A 12933-nucleotide genomic window follows, 5' to 3' on the forward strand; every position below is an offset into this window, starting at 1 on the left:
TGAATCACACACTCAACTGCTCACATTTACCTGGAACTGTCACAAGGTGATGGACTTTCTATTGAACTGGCTGATTCTAATTACAAGCACTTTTTCTTCCTCAGGTTCGTGGGGGAAAGCTGACTATCTCGAATACCAAGAAGAGTGATGCAGGGATTTATGTGTGTGTGGCCGCCAACATAGTTGGAGAGAGAGAAAGTGAAAAGGCTCAGCTCTCAGTGTTTGGTAGGAAGTCTGTCAGCCCCTCCTTAAATGGTCCAAAACTGTATAAGAACATGACTCTTTCGTCAGACATTTACTGCACAGTAGCGTCTATATGTTTAACCACTCTGTCAACAGTGTACTTAACATCTTATATTATGTGTACTACCCAAATCCAGAGAGACCAGCTTTTGTGCAGCGACCTGTGAACCAGGTGGTCTTGGTAGATGAGAGTGTTGAGTTCAGGTGTCAGGTCCATGGTGACCCTCCACCTACACTGCGATGGAAGAAGGAGGACGTGGATATTCCCCGGGGCAGGTGAGGACTGTGTGTAGTGCACATGCCCGTGTGCACATTTCTGTTTGTGTGTACGTGTATGAATACTGTAAAACGATAATGGATTAATGCTTAAGCAGAGCTAATGAGTCCCATTAGAAAAAGAAAGATTTAACATATTACTCATGGAAGGCTCTAATCAGTGTGGCAAAAATCATTTATTAGCTGCAGAGAATCTCATTATTTGCCGTTTGAACTACTTTGCTGAAAAACAGATGAAAGCGCGTCCTTGCTTGCTTTCGACTTTCAAGTACGACTGATTTTCATGTGTAGCACATAAGGCACTAAAAGGTCCGAGAGACAGACACGTAGCATTATCATATAATAAAAAGCTGTTCAATTCATTAGCCCTTCGAGCAGTAGTAATTGTTTGAAGTTTATAATGTCCAGTAAACTGGAAGGATGTTGATTTAATTCCATGGTCATTTCTGAAGCCGGTTTACAGTGCACTTGCATTGGATTGCATCATACTATGAGGTGTTCCTGCAGTTTGTGCCACACATGTACAGTATACACACATATCTCAGACCTTGCTTATATTCTCAAAGAGCATTCCCAGATAGCAAACTATGGGTGAATCAATGTTGAATCTATGTTGAGACCTAACGTCGAAATTATACAGAAAGCGCAAGGTTGATAAAATGTTGAGTCAACATTTGCTTACATAGATTACATGTTTGCAAACATAGATTCAACATTAATTAAACATTGACCTGTCAAATATTTTAATTAAACCAAAATACAATGTAGATTCAATGGTATCTTTTAAACACAAACTTCAATGTTGACAAAATGTTGTTGAATCAACGTTGATCCAACCATCAGTCTTCAACCGTAACCACAATTCAATCTTCTTAACCCTAATTCAACATTGATTTGACATCTTTTGCTATCTGGGTAAAGTGTGATTTATGGTTGAAAAGCAAACGTTGACTCAACATTTTATCAACCTTGCGCTTTCTGTATAATTTCGACGTTAGGTCTCAACATAGATTCAACATTGATTCACCCATACTTTGCTATCTGGGTTTCTACCAGAGTGTTGTGCAGGATTTAGAGTCTTAATGGTTAATGCCCAGTGATTTATGCTTTAAATAGAGTATGTTTCATTGGCCATCATTTAAATTTCATTACTAGTTTTTAAGTAGTTCTCCCAGTTGATGTACACAATCTGGACATGATGTGTAATTTCTGTATTGAAATCCAAGTCAACTTCCAGTGCTTTTACAACACAACTGGATAATTTAATCGATTTACAAAACATGCATTAGTACTCTTTCTGAGAATTTAGCCTTGTCCACAAATAAACACATAATCAGTTCATTTTAATTCAATTTTCAATTCAATGTCATTCATGCAGTGCCAAATCATGTCATCTCACTGAGGTCAAGCCCTTCGTAAACCCAGTCTAACAGTGAGAAACTCAGTTGGCTGATTTATTTGTAGCTCTGAACCGCTCTTGATTTAATAACATATGGCAGGTATTTTGTAAAGCTAATTGTAGAACCAAATGCTAATTATAGATCATGTTCTTGGCAATGTTTTCATTTGCTTTTGGAATTGATATCAAGTGTGACAAACGTATCAATTAATTAAATCATTAGGTGTAAATGAAGCCTGTCAACTGTAACACCTAGTGAGTCACCTCTCTGAAATCAGATTTTTCTAATGTAAAAATAAATACTGAAAGATGGATAAAACTATTTGCTTCACAAATGTTGCACCTGTTACAAGCAATTGTTGCTATAACAAGTGGTGCCTTCTCAGGTGTGCCACTGTTCAAGAATATATTGTGAGGATCGACTTTATTAACTGCCTGTCTCCCAGTCTGCCAATCTGTCTGCATGCCTATGTGGTGCCCTCTACCTCCGAACCCCTTGACTCCAGAAACATGTCCTACTTTCAGGCCTGTCTCGCCTCACTTCCCTCCTTCCACTTCTTTCATTCTTTTCCTAAACCCGTCAGCCTCCTGGGAAGTCTGTATCTGGGTCAGGGATGTGCTGTGAATGGAGTCCTCACCACACTCCGGACAGAGCCCACAACCCCCATCGATATTCTGCCCAACCCTTTGGAACATCTATTTCAAAAGTGACTTTTTCTCACCCCTTGTGCCATTTCTCTGCCTGACTTGTCTCCCATCTCTGAATCAGTATGGCTGGCTAGACAATTTCACAGGATCTCTCACGCCAAAGGGACCCCAGAGAGGGAGAGCCCGACTCCTTGCTCCTCTACTCATTCTGTTTGTTGCCCCTCTGAGGCGCTTATCTAAACTCTGGTAGCTGAGATGTTTCTCTCCCTCTAACTGCACCACTGTTGCCTTACGGTATGCTGCACTGGTGGAGACACACTGATGCATGGAACATCTCTATGAATTAGTCATTTCTTACTGCTCGGCTCATTCATCAAATTCAGTTTGGCAGACTGTGCCACTCCCTTACTCTCAGACTGTTTGTCTACCTCTCCCTCTTTCTCTTTCCTTGCTGTCTCCCCCATGCATACACTCACACACACGCACATATAGCTTAGTATACCGCGCAGCCCACGCCACAGTGGGTGGCTCGTCTTTATAAATATTGAAATAGTGGAACAGCCAGGGTTCCAGCTGAAAGCACCTTTCATTTTGCCATGCCTTCATCTCAGTATAATTGCTCCTCTTCTTCTGCCACTGTAGCATTTGCTTTCCAAAAGTCTGGCTTTATTCTATCAAAAATGACACTGCCTTCATAAAGCTTCCATCTGAAACATCACACGCAAATTTATGCAACCTTGATACAACTTAAGTGTTTGCTGTTTTTATTTACTTTGTTAAAATGAGCCTTAATTTGCATATAACTGTCATCCAGTTTCATTAAATCAGTTGGAGATGTTACTCGACTTGATGCCGCTGTTAATTTCAATTCTCAGGTATGACATCAGATATGAAAAAGAGGACTTCCTTCTGAGGATAAAGAAAGCATCCATGAGTGATCAGGGAACCTTCACCTGCCTAGCAGAGAACCGTGTGGGTAAAGCCGAAGCCTCAGCCTACCTGACCATCAGAGGTGGGTAACTGCCTGTGGACTCACTCGTGGCAAAGCTCATAACCCATCTTTGATATTTTTTTGTATCTCCCAAAGCAGACCGCAGGACAATCAGTCCTTTATTGCCCACTTTATGAGCATTATTGCCCCCCTGCTGAAAGGCTGGGCCTGGCCTCAGCTTTTCTTTCATATAGCAGCGCTGATGTAGTTGATTGCTCCAGATCTCCAGCTAGGCTCCAGATATGAACAATCTAACCAGCTTTAAGTAAACTTTTATAGCCTCTCCTGGCGGGAGCTCATTCTCCATCCAGAGCACTCACTCCATATTTACACCATATCAGTCGTAGTAAAGTCTGATATGTGATTAAAAAAAAAACATATACATTGCTGCTGCATGTCAGATTTCCTTTGCTTTCTTTACATTGTCCTTTTAATTATGAAAACATTGAAAACACATCACACAACTTGAAATGATTAAGAGCTGACTTGGAGCCAGTAATTTTCAACATTTGAAAGTAAATCATACATCATACATATTGTACATCACAGATCTCGGAAACATTACCATTTCATTCCAAATTTAATACACTTTTAAATTAGATTTTTATTCTCGTACCTTTTAATCATACATATTCATGCACATTTATACCTGGAAAAGATGATATTACCATTCCTAAAGTTAATGTTCAGGCATATTTTGAGTAAAATATTGTAAGAACTGTACTGCACGACCAGTGCAGCATTTACTGTAAGATAGTAAGCACGATAATTTTTCCAAAATGCATGAGAATTTTTCAAAGGAAATGCTGACACACTGATGAAGTAAAAAGCAGACCTTGATCAAAAGTCACTTCAGAGGTTACTGTTGTTTTGTCTGAAATATTTTCACTGATTACTTTTGTAATTTGGCTGATATTGAGTGAAGAGAGGGGCAGCTCAAGTAACACTTAAAGTAATAATAGTTATAATTTTCACTTTAATCAATTTAATTAAATGTGTTCTAAGCGTGCCCTTGCCAAAAGTCTGTTTCGCACACTTGACACAAACAGATCTATTAACTGTGTGAATGTGTTATTTTATGACATAAGTGAAGTGTTAGAGATAAATCTGTTCAGTGGTTCTTGGCATCGGTTTCCCTTCCCCCTAACATTGCCAAGGTGCCATTTCCTTGAGGCCCATGCCATCGCCTGCTTCGGTGACCGAGCATTACCCTCCTTGTCCCTGAACTTCATGGATGGAAACCCAACTCCATCTCATTCATTTCTGATTTTCATTCCTTTCTTTTTTCTGTCCCTCTATTCTACTCCTCTGCTGTCCTTCTCTCTGTGTTGTGTGTTAATCTCACCCACACCATTGTTGTGTCACCAGCTCGTCCCGTTGGTAAGTAGGAGCTGATCCCATTGTGCATGCGTTGCTCTCTTTCTGTTTTTTTTTGTTGTTGTTGTTCTTGTGTTTTTTTGGTCACACACATGTACAGTACGCATGTACTGTTGTGGCATTCCACAAACACGACCATCAAACTAATATTGGACATGCATATTCACATTGTTGCTGTCAACCCCTGACTTCCCCCGGCAGTCTTTTGTAGAAACTGTGGGTTTACTACTTCACTTCTTTCAAAATGGTGGTCCAGATATGGTTGATGTGCCTTAGCTCAAAAACTTGGACATTTAACTTAGTCAGTATCATTCATTCTGATGTTCTGGCAGCTGGATGAATGGCTTGTGTGACTGGCGTAGAAGAGAAACAGTTCCTCAGTGGATAGCAAAGACCCGGTGCATGAACCCCTTTAGCTTGCAACTAGACATTCAGTCCAAGCATTTTTCTACTTGTCTGTAAAACGCACTTAGAATTCTGTGCAAATGTGTTGCTATTTTGTTATGGTTTATTTTTACCTTTAAAATCAGAGGCACCTCAGTTTGTGGTGCGACCCCGTGACCAGATTGTGGCTCAAGGACGAACAGCTACCTTTCCCTGCGAGACCAGAGGCAAGCCTCAGCCCACTGTCTTCTGGCAGCGAGAGGGCAGCCAGGTGAGGATATCGATTTTAACAAAATGGACTTATTCATGTGTGTCTGAAGGGATACATGCATTATTTCCCCTTTTAAGTCCAGATTGCTATACAGACATAAATTCTGCAAAGACTAATGTATCTAAAATATAAAAAATGGCCGACGGATCTGACTAAAAGGATCAAACCGGGGAACAGCTGAATACAGTTCTGTTCAACATACATATAACGAAGTGGTCATTTATCATTAATCTACACCGGTCTGACTGGCCAATTCACTTAGTAAGAGACAATGTCATGTGCTGCATTAGAGTCATTAGACATAATGAAAGCAGGCTAATGTCCTTTCTTGCCCATCAGCTTGTCTGCCTGGAGTGCAGAAAAACGGACAACGCTGATGCCTCAATTTCATGACCATGACTGCAGGTTATCACAGCAAGATTATCACTCTGGTGGTAAACTGCTATTCAGACCTAGTACAAAAGAGACATTGACCCACTTTCGTAACTGAATTACACATAATTGTCCTTATATTGAAGTACATCAAAGGCATGTCTTGAACACAGCAGCCATTACTTTGAAGCTGGTTGTCCAAAGATTTAAAATTAATATACAAAAACCTCAATTTTTTTCCTAGCGAGAAAATTTTTAGACATTTAATTTGGGAAAGCAATTATTTAGAATAGCTTAGGTCATCACGACTGAAAAAAATGTGTATCATTTGCATAAAAGGAATATGGTGTATGACAGGGGTTCCTAAAGTTTTCAACCCCTGACCCCCAACTAACAGGGAATGAGACTCACAAACCCACACTTGGAGAAGTTTGTGTAGCTCATACTATCTAGTCTCAAGACACAGAAGCTCAAAACAATTAAATTCTGAAGTAATTTTCTAAACAGTATCCCAAGCTGAAGAAGAATATCAGGAATTTTGTCTCATTCAGATGGAAAATATGCTTGTCATTAAGAAGATTAAAAAGCAAACAAAAAACAGTCTTCTTTTGAAGTGTTTGCAGTGTCTAGATTTTATACCTTTCACTCCCCTGCAGGATCTTCTGTTTCCCAATCAGCCAACACAGGGGGATAGCCGCGTGTCTGTGTCTGTGAATGGAGAGCTGACCATCTCATCTGTACAACGCTCAGATGCGGGGTATTATATCTGCCAGGCCCTCACTGTGGCAGGGAGCATCATGGCCAAGGCCCAGCTTGAGGTTGCAGACGGTAAGGCACACCGCCCTTACACACACAGGAGCAGAAATGTTTATAAAATGTTTAAAAAATGAGATATACCTTTTGTAATTGTACGATTTACAACAGTCTTGATTGCGTGGCTCAATACACAAGTAATATCACCCGACTTGAGCCACTACCATTCCCATCACAACCCCAACACCCCACTGCTTTCTGATGTAGTAAGAGGTGAACATGGGCAAATAGCACTCTGTAACAGGGCATGCATATTCATATATTAACAATGTAGGTTGATTTTAAGTGTAGGTCGCACAGAAGGTCCACTTTCAAGTGACATTATTCACAGAACTCAGTCAACCTCATCCTCATTCAGACTTCAGGCAATGAAAACATAAAACATACTTTACCCAGCTTCTTGAATTTACACTGTTTTAGCAGTGTTTTTCAAACTGCAGCAAAGTACTAACAACACGCATTACAATCTAAGAGCATTGTGACTAGCAGTCTGTTTTTAATGTTGGTCCATTTTATGATGTGATGCACACTGGGCTTTGCAATTATTGAAAACATGTTCATGTGATGTCCTTGCATTATCTAGACATTGAATACCAGCATATGAAAGACCATTTATCTGCCCACACTTACACTGGCGAAGATGCATCCGTATGTTCTAAAAGCCAATCGCCCATCATCATCCTTTTCATTTTCACCTCACTGTGGTAAAGTCTGAAAATAGAGAAACTGTGTAGAATAAAACTGTCTACTTGATGGAGAGACACTTTGCACTTTTTTGACAAAGCTTTAATGTCAGCATTAAGTGCTCAGCCGCTGCCAGCTGGGAGCTGTTTATGCCCTTCTCTCCATTTGTTTCTTGGCTTTTTCTCCCACACATTATTAAATTAACATCTGTTGAAGTGTTTTTTGGAGAGGAAATGACTCCTGTTCTGTCACTCAGAGGAGATGGATCAATATCAAAATGTTAGGTGCAGAGCGCAAGGAATGGGAGAAATGTCTTTGACTGATGGCTGTAAACAACAATGGAGAAAGAGTTGGCATAATGCCTGGTGGAGTTTTGGAAGTAGTGCCCTTTTTAGCATTACTTGAGCCTGGAAGACCAGTTTGCATCCAACAAGGAATGCCAGTGGATGAAAACTTTGTAAAGGGTCAGCTATGGACTAATGCTCTACCTTTCACACTGTGTGACTGACAGCTTTAATAATAATCCATTTAGACTGTGCAGCTTGGAGTTAAAGCTGCAGTTACTCTTGTGTTGCTTTAGCAAGTAAAGGGCAGTTCTCCTGGCCGGTATAAGAAAAAAGGTCATGTAATTTAATGCACTCACAACACTAAGTTTCAAGCAGTGAAACTGTAATATCTAAAGCGTATTCAGTCATATTGTGCTTATTGAAAATACAGATAGAAAATTACTGCAGAAGGGGTTTGAGAATTTTCTAAGGACATGTGTATAACTGCAGTGGCGTCCGTATAGCTTATCGGGTTAAGCAGGCGACCCATGTACAGGGGCTGGTCTCCGACGCAGCGGCCCAGGTTCGATTCCTGCCCGTGGCCCTTTGCTGCATGTCTTGCCCATACTCTTCTCCCCATTTCCTGTCACTCTTCACTGCGACTATCACAATAAAAAGGCAAAAAAAATAAAATAATGTGTATAACTGCAGTAAATCCAAGCTGGCCAGTCTATGCCCTCCACATTGGGCAAAGCTACTCATTTTCAGAGCTGTATTACAATCCTAAGTCTTTAATAGTCCTGAATATTTGATGCCAAATAGACTTAGTATGCTTCAACCCATCTGACTGAATACAAATCAGGACCTTTCAACTTAGGTGTATGTAGAAATCAATGTTGTCAACACGTACAGTTATCCAACCAATGTTTTCATGGAATTCACTAAAACCCGTTGCGCTTCACCGGCCCGCCCGCGGGACGCTTTGAGATCTGCATAAGCATTTTCTTAAATGTCTGAAGCTGCAAACGTGATTATACAAACACTATACACCGATGGAAAGCTTAGATTCTCATGAATCCGCCGGTATAAACCACTTTCAGATGTGATTACCACAGCGGGTAATATAAACACATTTCTCCAACAAACAACAAATAATGTAAACAGCACAACTCACCTTTGAAGGCTCATAACTAGTCACAGATGAAAATATTCCACAAAAAACGGCCATAATCCAACCTTGGACATCCAGACAAAACAAGCCAGTAAAATAATTTGTCCAAAACATGTCTTGAAATCAGTAAACAATCCACAAATAGCTAGTTTTCGTGAACGTGCACCTCGCGCTGCGCGTCCCATATTTGGGATAGGCTACAGCACCCCCCGCAACCCTAGTGAGGATAAAGCGGTGTATAGAGAATGGATGGATGGATATTGGCGAACTTCAGTAGAAATTTCAGGCGGAATTGACTGCAGTGTATAGGGCCACGAGCAGGCATAAAACTACTCAGTCTCTCTTCAAAACAACCTCGCAAGGTTTCATTTTGTTGTTACCTTTTCCACTAAAGCTGCAGACTATGACTGCATTTCTTACAAAATCACGTCTAAATCAGCAAAAACGTTATGATATTTTTGTTTGCTACCTAATCACTTGGGATAATCATAGCCTGCTGCACAGTAAATGTAATATTTTCTTGAAACGGCCATGCCAGGCTGTCCTTCTTTAGCCGCTACATATACTAATCTTATGTCCACCTGAAAACAAGTAATAAAGTCAGCTCCCCGTGAAAGGCTGATTGGTGAAGCATTAATTTCATGGTCATAACACTCCCACATATCTGCCAAATCCCTATAGACGCTTGTCCACAACACAGCATGGATGATGTTTATGTTGTTGCATGAATCCAAACAATTCCACCTCTTTAATAAGTGGCATATCATGTGTGGTTCTGCTTACTGTACGCCATGCTGCACCCAGTTGCACCTGATTTTTCTCCTATTCTGCCTGAGTTTCTGTATTGCTCGTTGTGCTGAAGGAGGTGTGATGAAAGATAAGGCAGGGGTAGTCTGCTGTAAACACTTGTGTGAATGGAGACAGACCTGATAACAGTGGAGAGCAGCAGTGAGGAAATTGGAAGCGAGGGGTAGTTACAAGGCCTAGAGAGATTCAACACTCCAGAAATTACTGCTTTGGAGTGGCGTGGCTGTTTTCTGGATGGTATAACATGTTCTAAAAAGCTTTAAAAGAGATGTATTGTTGTTCTCCTTGGCACGCTAATTCAGAGTTTAGTTTTGTGTGTGTTTGCGGGGGGGGGTTGCCAAGAGGGAGGTGGCGCAGCCATGAGTCACAGTAGGAAGAGAGAGGACAGGCATGAATGTGTTGAGAGGTGTTATAAAGAAGGTATGGTAATTAGCACCACGGGTGAAGCATCGTTAATCCTCACCTAGTAATTAAGCTCAAAGGTGTGATGCAGTGCCATGAGCACACCGCCCTGCTGTGGAAAATGGCTCACAATGCAGTCACTTCCTCTTACAAAAAAAGAACATCAGACTGAACCCTAGCATCTTGGGCCCGCAACCACTAATGTAATTATTGCAATCACAAATTAACACCTTGTGATAAGGTCACACATCTTTCTTTCACATATCTTGCAACTAGTTAGAAAAGAGAGTTATTGTTACATGGCAAGACCATGACATCAAAATTACAGTGCCAGGAATGCATTCGAATAATAACACTGTTTCTTGATTATTATCCTGATTATAGCCCTGAAGGACCGCCCACCACCAATCATCCGGCAGGGCCCGTCCAACCAAACGCAGGCACTCGGAGGTGTATCCCTTCTTAGGTGTTTGGCAACAGGGACCCAGAGCCTACAGTCACCTGGCGTAAGAATGGAGTCAATCTGCTTGGAAGGACTCACGATTTTCCCTTCTTGAGCATGGCAGCCTTCAGATCCAGAGTAACAGGGTGGGTTAAATGAGAGAAATGAGAGATACATATACAATAAAGTTAGCATTCTACCTATGGAGTGCATTTTTGAACACCAAAGCGCTTTACTGGGAGAAGGTAAACAGAGGAATTCACTGGCACACTCATTTAAAGCTATGAACCATCATAATCAAGTTTCATTTTGTTTTTTTAACCTGATTAACATGTCCATATAGCGTCTTTATATGCTTGAAGACATATTATGAGCCAAAAAAGCAGTCAATATCACGGCTGAGCATTTCCACCTGGAATTTAAACATTATCAATGACAATCTCAAAAGCACAATTTCAGACCTTCCAGAATTTAAATTTAAATTTTCTGAAGTAAGCAACAGTGTAGAGTTATGTTTAAGTCATTTAAAGTTTGTGTAAAATTGTGTAATACTAACAGATTACAGCTGCTCTGTTCCCCAGTGTCAGCAATTGACTTGGTACCATCATAACATTATCAAGACAAGAAAAGCACTCAGAGAGTGCAGTACTCCGATAAGTTTGCAAAGGGGGATTTGTAGTAGGACTCACAATCGTGATCATCAGCAGGCAGCTGACCTAATGTTCACTTGTTGTTATAGTTACAGTGACTCTGTGGTGCTATCTTGCAATGAGATAGAAATCTTTACCAATCTGTGAGTCTACACTATAAGCCTCATCATTGCCAGAATCTAATCAGGTGGTACTTGTCTTGTTTCTGACCTTCCCTGAAAATTTCATCCAAATCCGTGTGTCCGTTTTGAGTAATGTTGGCGCACAACAGACGTAACAAGACTACAGGACAATGTACGCCGATCGTCACGTCACCTCTGAATGCGTTCCTTGGTGGAGTAACTAGAAAAACACTCAGAGAGCGCAGTAATTCCACCAAGCTGCTCATTTCTTGTATCATTTCCAAGAGATAAATCCGATAAGTCCACAACAATATTTTTTTTGTAAGATTGCAATATGTGAATCATCAGCAGGCACTACGTAGTATCACTGTAATCATAGTTAAAGTGATCCATGCCACTGTATCGCAATGGCACGAAATCTTTAACAAATCCTAGATCTAGACTATAAGCCACATCACTGCCAAAATTTAATCATTTGGTTCTTGTGTCATTTCTGACCTTCCCTAAAAATTTCATCGAAATCCGTTTGTCCATTTTGAGTAATGTTGCTAACAGAACCAGACAGACAAACCACGTCCATTGTCACATAACTTTGCACATAACTGGATTCTCTAACCTGTTTTATTCTTGGTAGACATTCTGCTGAGGAGCAGTATGTTTGGCCAAGCATCCCTGCCATTTTGTCATACCTGAAGTGGTAGACATAATTGCAGTACTCAAGTCTCAGTTGGTTTTTATCAGGTCCAGAGGATTAATTAATAAAAACAAAGGGTTGTTAATTAATCTTTTAGACAGTGTTTTATCCCCAAATTAAAAGACAGTTGTTATCAACCCAGCATCGTATCAGTTGAATCTCTTGCAGATTTGTGCCTGCAATCATTGTACTGCAACACGTTTTCCACATTCGACAGACCTGCTAGTTATATCCACTGTAGTAGCACATAAACTAAAAGATAGATAGAGAGAATTCTTTATGTCAGTGTACAAGTAAAACAAATTCAGACAGGCATCTCCCCCATGCACACAAAAACCACACGAAATCAACACAGACAATGCACATAGTCAACAACGGCATTCAGAACATTCATAAGACGGTAAACAGTCCACAGGATGGAAGATTCTGTAGTATTGTAATATAAACTATAATGCACATATGTACTTCATTAACACATGATTCATAATGATGACAATAGTTTGAGATGTGCTCATCACATCCTGTATTGCATGTGAGTAAAGACAAATTTGCTCATCCGCCAAATGATGTCAGCTGAATGTAATTCAAATGGACAAGTGCAGTCAGGTTTTTAAAGATGAATAGCGGGTATTGATTTTTATAAGTCATTAAACGCTGCTATTTAGTTGGAATCTCTGAGGCAGCAGTTAGACTCAAGGACTCAAGGACAGGAACCAGTCAGAGGAGTCTACTGGGGGTAATATAACAGAGCATCCGCAATATACAGTGTCCTGTTTCAGTGTCAAAGTGCTTTCCCTATGTCACTCTTCCACTTTCTCTTGAGAGAAAACACAGTTGTCAGTGGCTCCTAAGGCAGAGCCAATATAAAACCGGTTGTCATATCTCCTCTTTCCTGTGTCAGCACTGGTGATGATAATGTCG

At 40.5% G+C, this 12933-nt stretch overlaps 1 protein-coding gene across 1 annotated transcript in view; it reads left to right on the forward strand.

The window, feature by feature from the left end:
• Positions 1–12933, forward strand: part of LOC110967111 (roundabout homolog 2-like) — an 85263-nt gene that overhangs the window by 48159 nt on the left and 24171 nt on the right. The window contains 8 exon segments of the mRNA XM_022216623.2: positions 105–225; positions 381–519; positions 3442–3578; positions 5465–5589; positions 6618–6789; positions 10489–10581; positions 10584–10634; positions 10637–10692. Of these exon segments, the coding sequence (XP_022072315.2) occupies positions 105–225; positions 381–519; positions 3442–3578; positions 5465–5589; positions 6618–6789; positions 10489–10581; positions 10584–10634; positions 10637–10692 (894 nt within the window).

This window comes from Acanthochromis polyacanthus, chromosome 17 (genome assembly GCF_021347895.1).
Source record: "Acanthochromis polyacanthus isolate Apoly-LR-REF ecotype Palm Island chromosome 17, KAUST_Apoly_ChrSc, whole genome shotgun sequence".
Classification (NCBI taxonomy): domain Eukaryota; kingdom Metazoa; phylum Chordata; class Actinopteri; family Pomacentridae; genus Acanthochromis; species Acanthochromis polyacanthus.